General features: G+C 39.6%; 2 protein-coding genes across 2 annotated transcripts; both read left to right on the top strand.

Annotated features, from left to right (window-relative positions):
- The first annotated feature begins 9,947 nt into the window (after window positions 1-9,947).
- On the top strand, window positions 9,948-10,917 carry LOC105044062 (abscisic acid receptor PYL12). Its single transcript, XM_010921853.4, has one exon. The coding sequence runs from the start codon at window positions 9,963-9,965 to the stop codon at window positions 10,560-10,562; it is 600 nt and encodes a 199-aa protein (XP_010920155.2). The 5' UTR covers window positions 9,948-9,962; the 3' UTR covers window positions 10,563-10,917.
- A 6,532-nt stretch (window positions 10,918-17,449) lies between these two features.
- LOC105044068 (uncharacterized) lies at window positions 17,450-20,579 on the top strand. The gene is made up of 5 exons (XM_010921867.4): window positions 17,450-17,606; window positions 17,794-18,965; window positions 19,051-20,028; window positions 20,121-20,242; window positions 20,320-20,579. The coding sequence occupies exons 2-4, from the start codon at window positions 17,820-17,822 to the stop codon at window positions 20,157-20,159; spliced, it is 2,163 nt and encodes a 720-aa protein (XP_010920169.1). The 5' UTR covers window positions 17,450-17,606; window positions 17,794-17,819; the 3' UTR covers window positions 20,160-20,242; window positions 20,320-20,579.
- Window positions 20,580-21,042: the final 463 nt, after the last annotated feature.

Here is a 21,042-nt window from a genome sequence, read left to right on the forward strand (position 1 = left end):
TGAATTATGTAATTTTCATGGTCTTAAGGTAGATACGTGTAGATTTCAGAATGTGATGATGAGGTCCTAGCACTTTTGTTGTTCTGGTACTAATTCGTTTCAAGTGGTGAAGGCCGATAAAAAGAAGATTATAATAGGCTGATTTAATTTCTTTCTAATGTTTTATTCTAGTTTGAGGTCAATCCTAGAGATTCACATAAAGAAGATCTGCTTTACTGCATGCGTGTGCGAAACAGCTTGTCTTAAAATCTATGAAGAAGAGTGTTACCTGCCAAACAAGTGGGGCATTATAACTTTCTCCCTTCTCATTGATGATTCACTCCTAATTCGAGCAACATATGTTCTTCTTCCCTCTACCTACAAAACTGTTTGTCATGGCCCAAGCCCAAATTAACAGACCCAAGCCCATTCAAAAAAAAAAAAAAACAGAGGAAAAATCAGGAAGAAAACTCCCAATAGGAGTCTTCTTCTCCGGCGAGACCCAGGCGAAACGGGAGTCCTAGGGTCCTCTATAAAAAGACCTCCCCTTTCCCAAGAAGCCGATCATCGACCCTCTTCCTCTCTCTTTCTCCCTATTTTCCAATTTGGAGCCGCGGACACTCCTCTTGTTCTCGCCGTGATTGCTCGCCGGTGGGGTCACCGGAGGTCGAGGTGAGTTCTCCTTCTCTTCCTCTCTTTTTTCCCCTTCCTCCCGTGCCTTTGTGCGCGGCTGCCGGCAACGGGAGTCGCCGATTCTTGGTCGAAAAAGATACCCCTGTTTTGGCCTCTTTTCTTTGAATTTTCTGGCGCCGCGCTGGCGATCGCAATCGACCGCCGGTCATGTCTCTCCGTAGCCGGGGGAGTGGCTCCCCTCTGCCGCCGGCCTCCGCCGTGGCGGCCGCGGTCTGAATGGCCCGGCAAAGAAGGGGACTGCCGGTCCCCTATTCGGCCAGGAAGGAGCCCGAAAGAAGAAAAAGAAGAAAAAAAGAGAAAAGAGAAGAAAAGAAAAGAAAAGAAAAGAAAAGAAAAAGAAGAAAAAAGAGAAAAAGAAAAGAAAAGAAAAAAGAAAAAGAAGAAAAAAGAGAAAAGAAAAGAAAAGAAAAAATAATAATAATAATAATAATAAAATATATATATATACATATATATATATAATAAATAAATAAATAAATGAGAGAGAGAGTTTCTCTCTCTTCTCTCTCTTCTTTTAGTCTGAACCCTTACTTCTCTCTCTGGAATTGGACTTTCTCTCTCTACTTTCTCTCTCTAAAATTTTTTCTCTCTATGTTGTTTCTCTCTCTTGATGGATTTCTCTCTCTCTAAAGTTATTTCTCTAGGATTAGCATAGTGTAAGGCTTCATTTGATAATTTTAATCGAGTTTAGGGAAGAGTCTGATTTTAAGTGAGGTCTTGATTTGGAATTTGTTTAGATTGAATTTTGAATTAAAATTAATGTAAAAATATAATTTTAGATAATAGGTACTGAAGAATCTCCTAGAAGTTAGTCGATCTATTCATTCAGTGTTCCGTGAAAGATAAGTAATGAATCATCTTCTCGAAATATTTCATATTTATTCTGAAAATAAATAATTATTCTCTGAAATTATGCATGAATTATGAATTATGTTTTGAAAGAAAGTACTTTTAAAATATTATGGTATGTCGATTATGCACATGTTCAGTGAATTATTTATGATATATTATGATACAAAGAGTTTTGATACAGATCGGATTTATGCTCTCAGCCTAACTATATTTTAGTGAGCCCCGTCAATGGAGATCATTCGTTGGTACTCAGTGGACCCTGCCAGTGGGGGTTGTGCGCTGGTGTTTGTGGACCCTGCCAGTGGGGGTTGTGCACTGGTATTCTGTGGATCCCGCTAATGGGGGTTAAACGTTGGTCATAGTCGAGGCTGTTGAGTTACGAGTATTTTGAATCGAATTGGATTTATTATTATATTATATGTGAATATTTAAAAATATTTGATTTGCATTAAATCAACATGAAATATATTTTTATGTTTAATTACAATATTGTTCTTGAAAATTATATAATATCTGAAATATCTAGTTGAGATATTTATTAGTTACTGGGCTGTCTAGCTTATTACCTTTCTTTCTATTTTTCAGATTCAGATAATTAATTTCGAGCGTGGGAAGAAATATGGAGACAGAGCTTTTAGAGGCGAGATTTAGCATTGTCAACTTCATTGAACTTAGATCTATTATTTTATTTTTAGTAAAAATTTATTGGATATAAGATACTTGTTTTAATTACTTGAATTAAAGTTGAATAATAATTATTTGAATTTATTCTGCTGTGATGCATTGATATCGTGATGAGATGCCTTGCATGCTTATGGAGAGAGTTCTTCGTAAGTATGCGGCGGTTGCCGCGACCTCCTGCTCGCGATCTCAGACCGGGGGCGTGACAATTAATATGGTATCAGAGCATAAGTAGATAAATTATGACATATAGAATTAGACATAGTATGAGTGTAGGTGGGTAAACATTAGAAATATTGGGACGTCAAAGTATGAGCATCATAATAAACCCATCCTAACAAATAGATAAATGAATCTAATAAGGTTTTACTATTACAAGATTATCATGCCTCCCCGTAGAATGACAAGAACTACTCAAGGAATTGCAAGAGAGACATCACAACCACGGGATGGTAGCACTCCCCATCTGACCAGTGGCACCCCTCAGGAGGAGGAGTCGTAGATCCTAATGGAAGTACTTCGAGAACACGTCAGGAACCAGATATGGCTCAGTTAATGCAGACCCTAATCAGGATGGTACAAGCGCAACAACAAATACAGCAGCAAATGCTTGAACAACAGCAAATACAACGAGATACACAACAACATCAGCATCCACCACCACAACATGGAGAGCAACCAGTACAACGGAACAACATTTCAGAATTTAAAAAGCTTGCCCCTCCAGCTTTCAAGGGGACTACTGAACCTTTGGAGGCTGATAACTGGATAATGGAGATGGAGAAGGCCTTCACTGTCCAAGAGTGTCTTGATGAAAAAAAGATTCGATATGCAGCTTATTTACTACAAGGAGAAGCATACAACTGGTGTCAGTGACTACAGCGCAAGCATGAACAAGACGGCGAAATACTTACCTGGGAAAGATTTCGAATTGCATTCTATGATCAGCATTTTCCTCGGAGTATAAGGATCCAGAAAGAGCAAGAGTTTATTTATTTGAAGCAAAAGGGTATGAGTGTGACTGAATATGAAGCAAAATTTACAGAGTTAGCAAAATTTGCTCCGAGATTAGTGGATGGTGAGCAAGAACATGTTCACAAGTTTGAGATGGGACTGAGAACTGAGATTCGAAAATAAGTGATTCCATATGAATTGACAACTTATGCAGATGTGGTAAACAAAGCACTGATAATTGAAAGGGAAGTCAATGAAGAACGCATGGAAAGGGAAAGAAAGCAAAGAAAGAGAGCAAAATCAAATGATACACAAGGACAGAATAATAAAAACATCAAAAGATCAGCTAAGGGAGCAATAGACAATAAGACTCAACAGATTGATGCTGAGCAGTGCTCCAGATGTGGCAAAAATCATGCAGACAAGGATTGCTATTGGAATTTCGGTGCTTGTTTCAAATGTGGTCAGATGGATCATAAAATTGCTAGCTGCCCGCTAAATACAGAAAATCAAGTTGGCCAAAGAACTTATGAAGAACAACATAAGGATGGTGGACAGATTTCTAAAACCCAGGGAAGAGTTTATGCGCTTACTCAATAGAATGCACAGGCTTCCAATACAATGGTGACAGGTATGAAAAATTTTGAGGATGAAATTTTTTTTTAGGGGTGAAGAATGTCATAGCCCAAGCCCAAGCCCAGATTAACAGACCCAAGCCCATTCAAAAAAAAAAAAAACAGAGGAAAAATCGAGAAGAAGACTCCCGATAGGAGTCTTCTTCTCCGGCGAGACCCAGGCGAAACGGGAGTCCTAGGACCTCTCGAAGTTCTAGGGCCCTCTATAAAAAGACCTCTCCTTTCTCTAGAAGCCGATCATCGGCCCTCTTCCTCTCTCTTTCTCCCTATTTTTCGATTTGGAGCCGCGGACACTCCTCTTGTTCTCGCCGTGATTGCTCGCCGGTGGGGTCACCGGAGGCTGAGGTGAGTTCCCCTTCTCTTCCTCTCTTCCTTCCCCTTCCTCTCGTGCCTTTGTGCGCGGCTGTCGGCGATGGGAGTCGTCGATTCTTGGTCGGAAAATAGACCCCTGTTTTGGCCTCTTTTCCTTGGATTTTCTGGCGCCGCGTCGGCGATCGCAATCGACCGCCGGCCATGCCTCTCCGTAGCTGGGGGAGTGGCCCCCCTCTGCCGCCGGCCTCCACCGTGGCGGCCGTGGCCTGAACGGCCCGGCAAAGGAGGGGACTGCCGGTCCCCTGTTCGGCTTGGAAGGAGCCCGAAAGAAGAAGAAGAAAAAAGAGAAAGGAGAAGAAAAGAAAAGAAAAGAAAAGAAAAAGAAGAAAAAAGAGAAAAAAAAGAAAAGAAAATAATAATAATAATAATAATAATAAATATATATATATACATATATATATATAATAAATAAATAAATTAAAAAGAGAGAGAGAGAGAGTTTCTCTCTCTTCTTTCAGTCTGAACCCTTACTTCTCTCTCTGGAATTGGACTTTCTCTCTCTGCTTTCTCTCTCTAAATTTTTTTCTCTCTAGATTGTTTCTCTCTCTTGATGGATTTTTCTCTCTCTAAAGTTATTCCTCTAGGATTAGCATAGTGTAAGGCTTCATTTGATGATTTTGATCGAGTTTAGGGAAGAGTCTGATTTTAAGTGAGGTCTTGATTTGGGATTTGCTTAGATTGAATTTTGAATTGAAATTAATGTAAAAATATAATTTTGGATAATAGGCACTGAAGAATCTCCTAGAAGTTAGTCGATCTATTCATTCAGTGCTCCGTGAAAGATAAGTAATGAATCATCTTCTCGAGATATTTCATATTTATTCTGAAAATAAATAATTATTCTCTGAAATTATGCATGAATTATGAATTATGTTTTGAAAGAAAGTACTTTTGAAATATTATGGTATGTCGATTATGCATATGTTCAGTGAATTATTTATGATATATTATGATACAAAGTATTTTGATACAGATCGGATTTATGCTCTCAGCCTAACTATGTTTTAGTGGGCCCCGTCAATGGGGATCATTCGTTGGTACTCAGTGGACCCCGCCAGTGGGGGTTGTGCGCTGGTGTTTGTGGACCCTGCCAGTGGGGGTTGTGCGCTGGTATTCTGTGGATCCCGCCAATGGGGGTTAAACGTTGGTCATAGTCGAGGTTGTTGAGTTATGAGTGTTTTGAATCGAATTCGATTTATTATTATATTATATATGAATATTTGAAAATATTGGATTTGCATTAAATCAACATGAAATATATTTTTATGTTTAATTATAATATTGTTCTTAAAAATTATATAATATCTGAAATATCTAGTTGAGATATTTGTTACTTACTGAACTGTCTAGCTCATTACCTTTCTTTCTATTTTTCAGATTCAGATAATTAATTTCGAGCATGGGAAGAAATATAGGGACAAAGCTTTTAGAGGCGAGATTTAGCACTATCAACTTCATTGAACTTAGATCTATTATTTTATTTTTAATAAAAATTTATTGGATGTAAGATACTTATTTTAATTACTTGAATTAAAGTTGAATAATAATTATTTGAATTTATTCCACTGTGATGCATTGATATCGTGATGAGATGCCTTGCATGCTTATGGAGAGAGTTCTTCATAAATATGCGGCAGTTGCCGTGACCTTTTGCTCGCGATCTCAGATTGAAGGTGTGACACTATTATCAACGCCGGGTTATCGTTTTGCCACCACCATGTTTGCAGGACTCCCAACCACGCCTGCTTAAACAGGATCTTTTGATGGCTCACTAAACTGACATCAAGCTTGGGCCTTCAGATTGGGATTTGGGGCCAGGCTTTGACCTATCTCACAATGTCATGGTTGAGTCGAGATCAAGAACAACTATGTGGCGATGAACTAGGGCCATTTCTAGCTCCACAGTATATGCTGAATTAATATGAAGCACAAGAAAAATTCCAAAAGAGATGTTTGTTTGTTTGTTTCTTTCCTTTTTTTTTTTTTTTTTTTCCTTTGATTTTGTGCATCTTCCCTTTTCTTTCTTTCTTTTTTTTTTCCTTCTTTCTTTCTTTTTTTTGGAGGGTGGGTTTGGGAGAGCTGAAAGTTGGGGGGAGTGTAAAGGAAAGATGGACACGGCGTGAATTTTCTTATCAATTTAAAATCTTTCAAAGAAAATTAAGAATATGTTTGGTTGGAGAGAATTAGCTTATAGAATAGAGATAGGAATAAATAAGTTCTATTTCCACCATTTGGTTGGAGGCCATTTTATTCCGAATTTGTTTCCATAGGGAATGGAAATATCTCAACCTTCAAAATCAAATCCCAACTCTTTCCTAGTATTCAAATCATTTTTGGATTTTCCTTCTAATTCTAATTCCGATTCCAATTTAAGCCGCAAATCAAATACATCCTAAATTTAGTCTAGCTTACTAATTAAATGTACAAAATGTGCTCATTTGTATATTTTTTCCTTAACAAATGCCAGATGAGTTTACTTGTTTTAAGTTCTCTAAATGCAACGTTAACAACATTTGTGAAAAGGCAAGAATCGATACCATTGGGTCTTAGAAAGAGCTAGCAGACCCAAAAGCATTAAGCACGAATGCCAGATTACCATTACCGTTGGCTTGTGGTGTACATGATGTCCTATTTTCGCACATATTGTGCTTATTCTTACACACAAGCATAAAATATATTTTGTGCTCGTTCATGCGTAGGCTGAGGGCTAAAACTAACATGAAATCGAACATGAGAATAAAATGATGCACGATCAGCATGGTCTAGACGAGAAATGGCACTCTAAGAGCCAAGAGTTATTTTCCAAAGTTTTGAGAATGTGACATTTCCTTGCATAAAAGGATATTTATAGGATTCTATTTTTCTTCGCAAGAACCTTATCCTGAAACCTGAATGGTGAAAAATACACCAAATCTGAGTCATTCTACAAGAAAAAGGCATCACATCGTGTAACCATAGAGGGGCAGACACGAATGATGTAACCGAAGCTGTTACCCGCTATGTCATATGCACCTGATCCGCATTCATGACATGCACCAATTTACTAAGGAAATAGATTGGATCTGATGCACATTAAACCATCAAGCACGAGCTCTTAAATTGACATTTAGATACATGCCAAACATGCATGGATTACCTGAAACACATATGATTGAAACATCAAAAGCCATGTTTTATATGTATCTCAATACAGATCCAACCATCCCTTTACCAAAAAAATACAGATCCAAGCATAAAAGAAAAAAAAAAAAAAAGCAAAAACAAAAAAGGAAGCTTAGATAAACATCTTGAGAAATAAGTCAAAGCAGCATATTCTTAACTTGTTAGGTTGATTCCGGAATATTTCTCCATATCTTCTATATGTACATGGACTTATAGAGAATATTCTCCATATCACATATACATAAAAAAACTTTGTTTTACCCCCTACAAAAAAATATATTTTTTTTTAAATATTAGAATTTACATAAATATCTTTTCAAAATGATATTTGCATATATACATTCATAAAATACTTATTTCGTATGTATATCCTTCTTCTTTTTTTTTTTACGTGTATCTATATTATCTAATGTTGTTAATAAATTGGCAGTTTTAAAATAGAAATGACCGATATATCCTTAATGGATATACATGAAAAAAAATATTTATAAAGATATACATGTAAATAGCAATTTTATGAGTATTTATATAATTTTATATGTTTTGAAGGGTATATATGCAAAAAAATTTCTTAGATTTTCTATGTAAATACTCTCTTTAATATTAGATTTACATAAATATCCTTCCAAAATTAATATTTACATGCATATCCTTACAAAATATTATTTTTGTATGAATATTTTTGATATACTAATTCAGCTGATGTCATTAGTGAAAATAATATTTATTTAAATAAAAATTAATTAAAATCAAGAAATTATATTTTTATGTTAAAAGCAAATAATAGGTCAATAGTTTCATTGAAAACTTATCCGACTAGTTGAACTTCTTTTTTTCCCAATGATAAATTTTTATTTAGTATTTAATTAAAGAATTGATCTTTTTCTAAGCAATATTCTACGAAAATATTGATGAATAAGCACTAGATGAGTCTAAGTATTAAAATATTTTGAAATAAATCAAAAATAAAATTATTTTTTATTTAGATACTCTTTTAAATATACTAAATTATATGAATACTCTTATAAGGTTAGTATACATTTTTATAAATATTTTTTTATACATCTACCTATTAAAAATATTTCAATTATTTTAATTTTAAATCATTAATTTCTTAACAGTGCTATATGGTATGGATACATATGTAAGAAACGAACAAATAGAATAAATATTTTATGAGGATGTATATATATATATATTTAAAATAAATATTTATATAAATTTTAATATTTGGGAGGATATGTATATAAGAAATCTAAGAAAAAAAATACTTCAGATTCTCCAGGCTAGTGATCATGTTCGCAATTGAATATTTTACCAGCACTCGAAGATTCAGTAAACACTGGAAAAAACCAAAGGTTTTTTTTATTAGAAAAAGAAAAAGGAAAAGGAAAAGAGTTGATATAAATCTTTTTGGCAAATCGTGCGGTAGGAACGCTAGCTTTGGATGTGAATCGCAGAAGATCCTCCACCGGGACCTTGGAACTCTCACACCGACCCACGCGCTCCATCTGCCAACCTACGTGTTAAGCCACGTTGAACAAGCAAATCTTTTACCCTCCCAGAATGCTGCCACGTCACGCCGCAAATCTTTAACCGCCCAGAATGCTGCCACATTGCACCACCTACCCGGCAAAAATTCACCGGATTGTCTCCAAGAGTCTAGACTGCCGCCGAATCCTCGGTACCCTCGTCATGCTTGGCTCACAGAGCTTACACAAGGTTAGAAGCTTCGAGAGCCTGTGTATTGGACTCACAGGGTGACCCCAAAGAGCCCTGCCACGGAAAGAAAGCGAAAGGCTTATCTAGAAGCAAAGCGAGAATAGTCCGAAAGCGATCCAGGCCTGTCCATCCTTCATCCAGTAACGGACGTCCTTGATCGAGCCACGTTTCAAGGAAGAAATACACAGTAACGCACACCGCCCCATGCGCGGTCAAAAAGGTCCCGGACCTCTTTCCCTTTTCGTCACTTACTTCACCGACTAAGCAATGGCGTCAAAAATGAGACCGCCAACACCATCCAAAAGAGACCATGTGAGGCCCACAGGAAGGTGTCGGATAATTAACGGTGACGTAACACGGTGTTGCTTCTAGAATAACAAGGGGGAAAAAAAGTACTATAATAATCCGCTATAACACAAAATTATAATATATATTTTAATAAAATATTTTTGCAGATTCCAAAATTTCGTTTTCTTTTTTCAGAGAGAGTTTGTACTACTTGAAAAATGTTTTTAATTAAGTATCTATAGTTTTGAATAATAATGGTGCTATTTTTCATTGTGATGTTTGTTAAATGATATTACTTAATATTAAATATCTTCAAAACGTGGTTTGCTGGGGCCGTTACAATGAAATAACGTCGTTATCAAAACCTTGACCGAGAGAGCTCCAAGTCGGATGAGTGTACGCGTGGGTTGAAATATTACCGTGTAATAATTTCACAGAAGAGACAAAAGAACAGCTTCGCTCTTGGTCTGGAGTCTGAATCTAAAGTCTGAAGGCGGGTGTACTTTGGTCCTCGGGAGAGATGATCTCTCTCCTATTAACGCACTGCCGAGAAAAGTCCAAATCCGGTTCAGCTTCCAGCCGACCGAACCGGTCTATATATGTGGCAAGTTAAGCCCTCAGCAAATGGAGAAAAGAGACAAAAAAGAGCGCTCCTCGTATTCGATAGCGATGCCTTTGTTGCCGAGCTCGACGCCGCTGAGCCGGATGGAGGAGGAGATGGTCGACCAGTACCACAACTCGGTAATCGGACGGGGCCAGTGCGGATCGTTCCACGTGCAGCACGTAGCGGCGCCGGCCATGGTGGTCTGGTCCGTGGTGCGGCAGTTCGACCGGCCTGATCTCTACAAGAGATTCGTACGGACGTGCGCGCTGCGGGCTGGGGACGGCCGGGTGCCAGGGAGCGTGCGGGAGGTGTGCGTCGTGTCGGGGCTGCCGGCGGAGACGAGCATGGAGCGGCTCGACGAGCTGGACGACGACCGCCGCATTATCCGGTTCACCATCGTGGGCGGGGACCACCGGCTCAGGAACTATCGGTCCACCACGACGGTCCACGACGGCGGTTCGGTCGGCCGGGCGGTGGTGGTGGAGTCGTACGTGGTGGATGTGCCGCCGGGAAGCACGGAGGAGGAGACGTGCCTCTTCGTGGACACCATCATTCGGTGTAACCTAAGGTCCCTGGCCCATGTCGCGGAGAAAATGACCCGATCCTCATCCAACGGCTGAGATGCGTCCTTAGTTCCCCCTTTTCCATTTCCGGTAACTAGATAGTGCTTGATGTATGTACCCAGGTTTTGTTTGGTGTAAAAGTTTCATGATGATTTAGTTTAACCGGTTGGAATTGATTAATGAGTCATCGATCATGGCCGTCTGTTCCGTGATCCTTTTCATGGAAGCCCTTGTTTAGGCCGCGCTAATGTGCTGGGAGGAGAAGCATCAAAAGGGCCGCAGTAATCAAAAAGGCCCCTGGTTAGGGATTTCAGATCCACTTTTGGACCCTGCCACGAGGCCTTCCGCATGGGGTTCGGGTTGTATCTTTCCACCGAAACAATGATTGATCTTCTTGCGCGACGTCGACCGTTGGATCTCCGTTTTTTTTTTTTTTTTTTGGAAAAAAAATCGTGTTTCTTTTAAGCCATCTAGAGGAGATGAAACATTTTTCATCCTAATATAATGGATAAGGCTGAACTTTATAGCTATCTACAATTCTTGATGAGTGATATGGAAGCCAAGGATTCATTTCCGTGCTACCAAAGCAATCCCTCTTTAAGCACACAGGGACAACTTTACCCTGAATGGAGGTGGGTCATTAATGTAAGGTGGCTCACCAACCTCAGGGCTGACCTGGGCTTATCCTCTGCACACCACAAGGGATCCACATGAAAATGGTTAGTCATCATGATACAAGAAACTAGGGACAATGGAACATCTAGAATGGAGGCATCTGAGTCTCATCATTCATGGATGGACGAAAGGAATTTGATGCTTTGGACCATCATTGTTCATGGATGGGCTCAAGATGGAAGTTTTTGTTTGCATTATGACGCGACGGAGCTAAACGACTCGCGTAACTACATGCAGTTTAACTGGTCACTTTGGCAAAGTGATCCACGTGAAGAACAATGGGTAATAGTACATAAGCTAGATGGACAAGAGGACAGATGGGTAACAAAAAAGAACCAACGCGATTACATGTTCAGGGGGTTTGCTTTGGTGCATGGTCTTCTATGAGCAGAAGTTTTTGGATTTTTAATAATATTTATCTGTTCTTTTAGGAATTCATTTAGCATTGCTCTTTTTTTTTTCTCACTTAATGACAGAGAATGTCTAACACTAAACTTCAACTAGTAAGTGTGGCATATTAAGAAAGATTTATTATATGTTGGCAACTATACTTTATACCTAATTTTGAAAGAAACAACCCCCTGTGGTCTAGTTTATTAGTTTCTCCTCATGGCTCATGCAGCTAAAATGATGGAAGCAATTGCTTCAGCAAAAATCTAACCATGATCCCTCGATTCTGCCAAATAAATAATTTGTCATAAAAATTGTATAGATTTAACTATAATGCTCTTTTATAATATTTTATTATAAAAAATACTGATGATATTATATATTAATTTTTATATATTTTTATTATTTATCAAAAAATAATGTTTTATTTTTATTTTATTTTTTTTTTCTTCTTTTTCTGCTCATGGCTTCGGTACGCCCAACCACTGCCCCCTACCTCCGACAACACCTGTGACTCCTCTACGCTCCTCTCCTCAGTCCTCCAAACCTCCTCCGCTCCACGACCCGAGCCTTCTCCGATGCCCCCCCCCCCCTCCGAGCCTTCTTCCCCCCCCGCCCCCCCAGACGATTGCGACTGCTCTGCGCCATTTCTCCTCACCCCCCCATCCCATCTCGGCGGCCATAGCTGCTCTGCCCTCACCCCCATCCCCTGGCATCCCCCACGGCCCATGACTTCTCCTCGCCGTCGCTACCACCCCCCCACCTGAAGGCTCTCCGCGGTTTCTCCGTATCACTGCCGCCCTCCAAACCCTAGCGCCCGCAGCTCTTCCGCATTCATTCCTCTTCAATGATATGAAATAATTCTAATATTTGTAATATTTATCGCACCAGCCATACATCTGGGTACTCCACCAAATTAAAATTTTAATGATCCATATTTAATTTTTTGATCAGAAATAGCTAAAAAGTGAAAAACTCAAAATACCTTTTGGAGCACGGAGCAAAACCGAAACTGTATTCCAAGCTTAAACTAGTCCTTTCTTGCCATTTTATGCTACCTTATGTACTCGTTCCCTTTCTTGTGGCCCACAAAGCAGACATGACACCACATAAGAGCGTTTTGGATGGTTTTGTAGAGGCAATGTACATAAGAGATCAGAAATTTTCATGGAGTACGCCAATTTTGAACCAGCATCTCACTTTATCCATCCTCTTCCCTCATGTAGTTTTAATCTATAAATCTGACTTCGAACTTTAGAACTGCTTGAGGAAAACACCAAGTAGGACTTGTCTCGGCTGTTCAGAAATAAAACTGAGATGGCTGACGAGATTTCCCAGATCCGCAGTATGGTTTTTTGGGTGATGAATGTATTTGGGACTCATGAGATGGTGAAAAGAGAGCTATCTTCACATCAATCCAATTGAAAGGAATTTTTTTTTTCTCTCTTTTTCAAAGAAAATCTATTGGGCATGTGAAAATGGGAAAGGAAGTGTTGATTGTTTTTTGGTAATTGGGAATGAAAGTAATCAGCTAAGAACTGCATATTGTCTACTTGGTTCAAGGACACAGAAGGTGTCAGCAAAGCATGAGGGATAGGCATGCACCAGGCTGATGAATTTAGTCCCACAACACTTGACCTGCCATATTTAGTGCAACGTTTTAGAATTCAGGTTCTATTATGTGAGAACAAACTTACAATATCCATGCCTTTTGTGACGGACCTTACTGCCGCCACCATCCAAAATTTTCCATTAGTCAGAGGTCATCCTAACTATTCGTTCCAAGTTATTTTTCAGAAAAAGACATATTATGATATACAGATTAAACATCTTCACATCTCCATTGATCTCAGAGTTTTGTCGAAAAGAAGCCAACAGAAGTCCCAAAGCAAGCCTGCAAAATCTGAAACCTTCATAGAAACATGCCATACAAAAGGCCAAATAAGCCAAATGATGGTATTTGATATTCCGTATTCGTTCCAAGATAAAAAGAAACATCTAAAGAATTTTGTTTCTCAAGATGGAGATGAAACGCTTTCTTAGGATTCTGCTCTGTTTGCACTATCTTCAAAATAGCTATTGTAATGCCCACACCATATTAGCCAACATAATCCTTCAAAATTCACCACGTCTATTATACCTTCCAAACTGTTAATGTGGTTTGAATTTTAGATATTTTTTTTTTATGGACTCGAACTATGATTCGATCCGAAAAGTCTGTGTTACGACCTAGATGAAATTTTTTAGGAGGTCTATGGTGGTAGCGGAGGGCATAAGCCGATAGACCCATGCCCGAAGCCCACCACTGACTTCATTGGGGGGTGCGGGGGGTAACGCCTCCCATGGTATGGATCAGTATAAATATTGTACTTTCTGTCAATCTCGATAGTTTTGTGAGAGAGATTTGGGAAATTAAATTGCGGCTAGGATTTGGAGAGTTCTGAGTGATTGTATCTCTCTTTTCATCGTAGTGAAAATTTTCTCTCGTGTCTTGTCCGTGGACGTAAGTTTTTTCGTCGAATCACGTAAATTCTGTATTTGTTTTTCTTCTCTTTTTTATTTTATGTGATTGTACGAATCTATGTGTGTTCTATTATTGTGCTTGCTATAACACAAACTTTTTGTTTTTAAAATTTTGTGTTATGCATGCATATTATTCTTTTGTCAACTTATGCAATAGATAACAATTTTAATGTGCCAGCGCTAAACAGCAATGCCATTGCCGACAGAATGGTAGCCCATGTCTCTCAAAATGGTCCCATAGCATGAAAAATTAGCTCCTGAGGGGCCATAGTGAACAAATAATGGCTTCTGATGAGATTCCCTACCAACTCCTACCTGATGCCTGGAAAGAGTTAAATTCAAGCCTTTCAAGACATTGCCACAAAGCTTGCTTCAGTCTCAAGAGTTTCCAATTGCCACATGTGATTCACCAAATTTTAATTGTTGATTGATATTGCCCCACATTCATATGTCCAATCCATCCAAAAGTTGAAGCGATAGCGCTTATTTGTTGCTATATTCTGAAGCTTAAATGTAATATTCATGCCTCAATTGCTCCAGACTGAGGAGTCATAGAATATCCCCTAGGTAAGCATTCGTTTTAGAATGTCATTTATTTGGACACAAGTTTGTCAAATGGGTCAATATCTAGCATAATAGGTTTGATGTCATGAGCAATGATCCTTATGATAATTTTGCAACATAAATTGCAAAGGTCTAATATTAAACTGCAATGATAGATATCCAAAGATGTAAATTTTTGTCATTTGACAGGCTGTTGGCATTTTATTTAAGGTTAGACATGCTAAAAGATGTTTTGATAAATATGACGACCACTAAAAGATAAAAACAGTGGATGACAAAAGACATCTAGAAAACTATCTGATTCGGATCTTTTCGGGCTGGCAATCATGCTCATACCCACCACTATAACATTCTCAGCTGCAATAGATCATTCTTTACCAGTAGTTTTCTTTTTCTCTCCACTTGCTACAGGGACATAAGAAATCATCCATGCAGGAAGAGCTTCACAACCACTAGCTTCTATCCTTTACGATTCTATATATGAAGGTAAAAACTGAGAGTTTAAGTCCTCTTGAATATAGTGACTAGTTATAGCATTGGACACTTGAAAAGAAGAATTGCACTAATTTTAGTGACATTTTTAGCTCTTAATTCAGATACGACGTCCCTACCTGGCTCTGTATTAGAACTAAAGCTACATATACTCTTAACACAATTAACAAGATCCATCTGTCTTCTTATGCTCATTTTGCATCCGATGCTTTTACCACTTTCTAATGCTTCGTAACACTGTAGGTTTAAGTTGGGTGTTGGAGCATTAGCAGAAAAGAGGAAGTTGTCTGTCAAGAAGTTCTTAAGGGAACTTTCTTTCCAATGTTGTGTGGTTGAATTTTAAAGATAAAGAAAAAACTTAAAAAATAACTAAAATTTTATTGAAGAGCAAGATTGTCCCTAGTCTTTCTTAAAGAAAAGTTTCATTAGTTATACTCTTTTACGTTCCATAATATCAGCTGATATATTATATTTATCACCCAAATATTGAGATAGAGAAAATAAGAAGATAGGCTAGTTCCTCTGTGGAAGTAGAAACATGATCCTTTGATTACATTACCACATTTGAACACAAGCAAGAGAAGCAAAATAATTATATTTTAAAAACCTACCTTGCATGAAAGTATACTACAGCTAAAAATATTGACAGAAACTGTATCGCCTTTGCTTTAATTAACATAACACATGTTGCTAGGGAGGAGAGCGAAGGAAGGTACTTCATTAAATCATTAATTTAATTACTACCATAGTCATTGTCAATACCCTCGTGCCAACAGTACCAGAGAAAGGGCCAACCTGATGCTAGTTACTACTATAGTTATTGTTTTATATAAACGGAGACAAGTAAATTTGCAAATCGTTTCCCATAAAAATGTAAGGAACTTCTGCAGGTATGTGTATGTGTGTGTGTGTCTATATATATATATATATATATTCAAAAAAGTTCTTAAAGTACACACTGAGAAGACATATTAGGTTTTGGTACAATAATCGAATCGTGCTTTAATTGGAAGGCTCCTTTTCTTCTTGTTCCTCTTCTTCTTCTTCATTTCATGTTTTTTAGTATTTGGAGGGGCTAATCTCTATCTTTATCCACCAAACCTGTTGAGGGATGATTACCCTGCCTCCTTTTCCAAGTAACAAGAGATGATACTATTCAATCAAGCAGTTGGTGATAAAAGGACATTAGGTGTTTCCTATATATTTGACATGGAATTTTAGTTAAGTTATTTTAGTGTTATAATTTATTAAAAACATCACATAGATGATTGTCATATTTGGCATCACCTGAAAAATTCACAACGAAGAACTCAATTATTTTCGCCATGAGAAAGTAGAGAATAAAAAAACAAGAAGAAAACAACAAAATATACTTAGGAAGAAAGAAGGTGTTGCTTTATTTTCTCAATGGATTGTATAGAAGCAGCTAAACTTATGAACATGAAATAAAAAGTTGATAGGTACGTAGACAGAAAAAGACTCAGCTTGGAGATTTTTCTTCTCGTCTTCTTCTAATTTTAGTCCACTCCATGCAAACTCTACTATTACCACATTATGACTGCTAAGAACCAATCTAAGCTCCCCATGGATTCATGTGAATTTTTTCGAACCCAATGGTCGGAGTGCTTTAATTTGGAGCCGTCCACGGTAATGAGTAGCTTTCTGGTGAATCTCACCTCATTCCACCACGGGTCCCCGGTGATGCCACCTTTTAACCGCCCCCCCCCCCCCTCCCCCCAGCTACGCCACCTCGGCGATCCAGAACGATGCCTCCATGGGTAAAATCAAAGTGGCCCAATCCATTTACCCAAGTACCCATTGGTAAAACTCTGACCTATACATTCCCTTGTAGCCCATTCGTGGTTGCCACGTCAGTTTGGGTACCGGATTGGTAACTTGTTTCAGCTCCTCACCAATATTCTACCAGCAAGAAGTCCTTCCCCCGCCATTGTAGTAAAGCAAATTAATGTTGGAGTCACTGCCGTATGCTCCCCACCTCTCAACCTCCACCGGCAAAAGAAAGGGGGTGAACGATTATTAATCCAATGCTCTGCTCCACCCACGCTTCCCTGCTACTAATTCTTTAAAATTTCTTTCAAATTCTCTCACGGGATCCTAGATTCTTTGACATAAAACCTATCCTCTTAAGTCCAAGTCTTCATCTCCCCATGGTGGTAAACGGCCCTAACATGGATGGAATTCCCTCGTTACCGCCCGCACAGATCTCGAAGCGGGCGCCAGCCAACGGTGGAAGATACAGCCGGTATCCCCCCAGCTCCCCAACATCCCCCACTGATTTCTCTCTCTTATAGACAAAAATAAATAAATAAATAAATAAGTAAATAAGCGTGCTCGCTTCCCTACCGAACAATTCCGCACCCCCACCTTCTTCTCTCGCCATCTCAAGTGGAGATCCTCCGATCCCATCCCGTTGCTTCCCGCCATCTCCTCTTCCCGGTAAAATTCTTTCCTTAGCTTTGCTCCATAGACTCGAAAAGGGAAGAAACTCTCTTTTCTTCCCATCTAAACCCTGTTTTTTAGAAATTTTTTTTTTTCCCGTTATCCTTTTGGTAGTAATTGTACCGGTTCTTGTTTTAGACTGGATTTGATTGGCTAAATAGGCACGGTTTTTATTTGATTTCAGAGAGGTGGTCCGATCGACGTGAGGAGATGCTGAGGAATTTGATGGAGGATAAAAGGTTGGATTTTGATGCGCCGCTGCTCTCCGTGCGCCGACTTTCCGCTGGAGCCGCCGCAGCGGGGGCTTCTACTGCTCCATCTACTTCGAAGTTGGAGGACGGCCACCGGAAGGCTGCGGCCGGACAGCCACCGACGAGGAGATCCTCTCTTCCTTTCCATAAATCGGACTTGAAATCGGGCCCGGTGGGAAATCCCGGCGTCATCCCTTTCGTTTGGGAACAGACCCCCGGGCAGCCCAAGGACGAGGTGAGCTCCAGTTCCGTCGCCGTTGGTCGGCTGCCAATGGCTTTGAAGCTTCCTGCTGATAGGATCTTGAAGGAGAAGGAGGCTGATGGGCCGCGAGCCACCGCCGGGGCATCCGTGAGGGTAGGCACTAGCGTCCGGACTCAGAAAGCTGCCACCCAAATTGCTTCAGATGAAAGCACAGAGAAAGCTCCTGAGATCCCCAAGGGTGGTGAGGAGAAGGTAAAGGAAGAGGAGATGAAGCAGAAGCCGGTTCCGGCAGACCGCCGCAATGACGAGGATGATGATGAAGATGAGGCCTTTTCGGATGCGCTCGACACACTCTCCCGGACCGAATCTTTCTTCATGAATTGTAGTGTTAGCGGCCTTAGTGGAATTCCTGAATCGGCGATGCCTTCGGGAAGCTTTTCGACGGATCCCCAGGTCCGGGATTTCATGATGGGAAGATTTTTGCCAGCCGCCCAGGCCATGGCCACGGGCTCGCCGCAGTATACCTTCAGGAAAGGAACTCCCCCGGCTCGTGAGCCGCCTACGAGGCCTGCTGAAAGGGTTGTGAGTCGGGATCATCGTCGGCCGCTTCCACTTCCTTACCAGAAAAGGCCTAATTTTGTTCAGCAATATGCTCAAGAGCATGAGGGAGGGGATAGCTATGATGATGAGGAGGAAGAGGAGGACTGTGATGAAACTGACCGTTTGCCATCAAAGGCTTGTGGGTTGCTCCCCAGGTTTTGCGTAAAGAGTTCCTTTTGCTTGCTAAATCCGGTCCCTGGAATGAAGGTTCGGCCCCGCCTGCCTGCGCCACTTGGAAGGAGGATAGGTAACCCACGGATCAAAACTTTTCATCACGGATCTTTGGGTGAAGCTGGAGATGAGGTGATTAAAAATGTGATATTTTAAGTTGTTTTTGCTTGTTACAGGATGGTGCTGATCAATAAAGGTGTATTTTTTTCATGTTCAGGATTCATGGGAAGCAGTTTATAAGCACAAGCTAGGACAAAGGTATCAACCCCAAGTGGAGGATGGGAGGAGTAAGTCAACTAGTGAATCGAAGCAGCTTACTTACTGGAGTGATTCCCCAACAGCAGATGGATCCTCTCCTTGCCGTCGTTCCACAGGTGGTGGAATATCACCCAATCCGAATGAAGCTCCTCCATTACCTTTTGAAGGGAAGGGTTTTCTTGGAGTTCCAAAGAGAGGAAGGAAGAGTAGCAAGACAGATGGCTCTGACTCATGTGAGAGAGATGGTGAGAACTATTGGGAAATGACACCTCCTCAAAGTAGCCAGCAGGGATCAGGATCAAGGAGCCCTGCATTGGAGAAAACTCTCTATGTTGATTCTGTAAATATGCTCGAAACTTCAGATTCAAATTCAAGCTCGTTATATATAGCTACAGACACCAGGGTAACGTTAAACTCCAGTGAGAAGGATTCTGAGGTTGGAAGAGATACGCAAAGAATGCAAGAAAATTCTGCTGTCAAAAGTCATGAAGAAAATGCATTGCAGCCTAAGGACTCTGAGGTTGTGGAACTTGGCTTGCCATTTTGCTCAGAAAAATCAGATCATGGAGAGATGGATGGGAATAATAATATCAAACACAATGCAGATCGTGATGGTCCCCTGCCTTCCGGCGAAGGAGATATACTCAAAAATGATGTTAATGATGGTGGTCCACTGCCTTTGGAAGAGGGAGCTCTGCATAAGACTGATGTTAGTTCTCTGCAGTCTCTTCTCCCTCCCCCGTTGCCTAAATCACCTTCTGAGTCCTGGCTTTTTCGTACGTTGCCTTCTGTATCATCAAAGAATCCACCACAGTCATTTTTGGGTCTTCAGTTCCAGCCTCGAAAACAAGCTTTCCAGGCATCCTCTACTAACCAGAAGCGAGATAGCAATGCTAAACCTTCTGTATCACACCATCGGCGGAGACAATTTGCTGAGGTAATCATTTTCTCATGGAACAATTTTTTTGATAACTTGTAGGCATTTGGGAGTTGTACAAGCAGTCAGTCATCTTCTCTGTGTCATTTCAGGTGCTACCAAAGCCTGTCTCACCACGGTCTGAAATTTGAGATATGAAGAAGATATTCTTTCTCATTTCTTGATCACCGTGGTATTCTAGTATTGTAATTTGCAAGACCAGAGACAACAAAAGGTAACTAGAATCTTGTTTTCTGTATATTTTCCATCTTATTCTTCCTCTTTTTGATATCATGGCTGCTATGATTATAGGTGTCTGGGATTCGCTGATAGGTTCGTGTTTATATTATGGAGTGTACACACCAATGGTGCCATGTCTCACATGCTGTATGTAATTCAAACCATAGCTGCCCAGCAACAATGAGTTACACATATAAACCATCAATTCACTCAACCAAAAACTCACCTCACACTTTGTCTTTATTATCAATAATTCAATTGTAAAATGACACAATCGCCTTATGTTGTATAAGTAATTGATCAGCTGCAATTCGATGCAAATTCTGTGAGAACACATGCCTTTATATTGTTTGTGTTAGTCATTACAGATCTTCCATTAAGCATTTGCTTGATTTCTCGAACTTTAGGTTGCTAATTTAATGCCGTTGACAGGAAAGTTTTATATTGATGCAAATATGTCTGAAAGTTGATTATTTTCAATTGTTTGAAATTAAAACTAGACCTGTAAATCTTTTTCCCGAAATGTCTTGACTGTTCAACGCCATTAATATAATGTGAAAATGTTACTCACCATCATATGATTGGTTACTTGAAGTGGAAATTTCATTTTCTTGAACTTTAGGTTGCTAATTTATTGCTGGGCAAGTTTTATATTGATGCAAATATGTCTGAAAGTTGATTATTTTTAGTTGTTTGAAATTAAAATTAAACCTTTAAATCTTTTTCCCAAAATGTCTTGACTGTTCAATGCCATTAATATAATATAAAAATGTTACCCTCCATCGTACGGTTGGT

This window comes from Elaeis guineensis, chromosome 2, assembly GCF_000442705.2.
Source record: "Elaeis guineensis isolate ETL-2024a chromosome 2, EG11, whole genome shotgun sequence".
Classification (NCBI taxonomy): Eukaryota; Viridiplantae; Streptophyta; class Magnoliopsida; order Arecales; family Arecaceae; genus Elaeis; species Elaeis guineensis.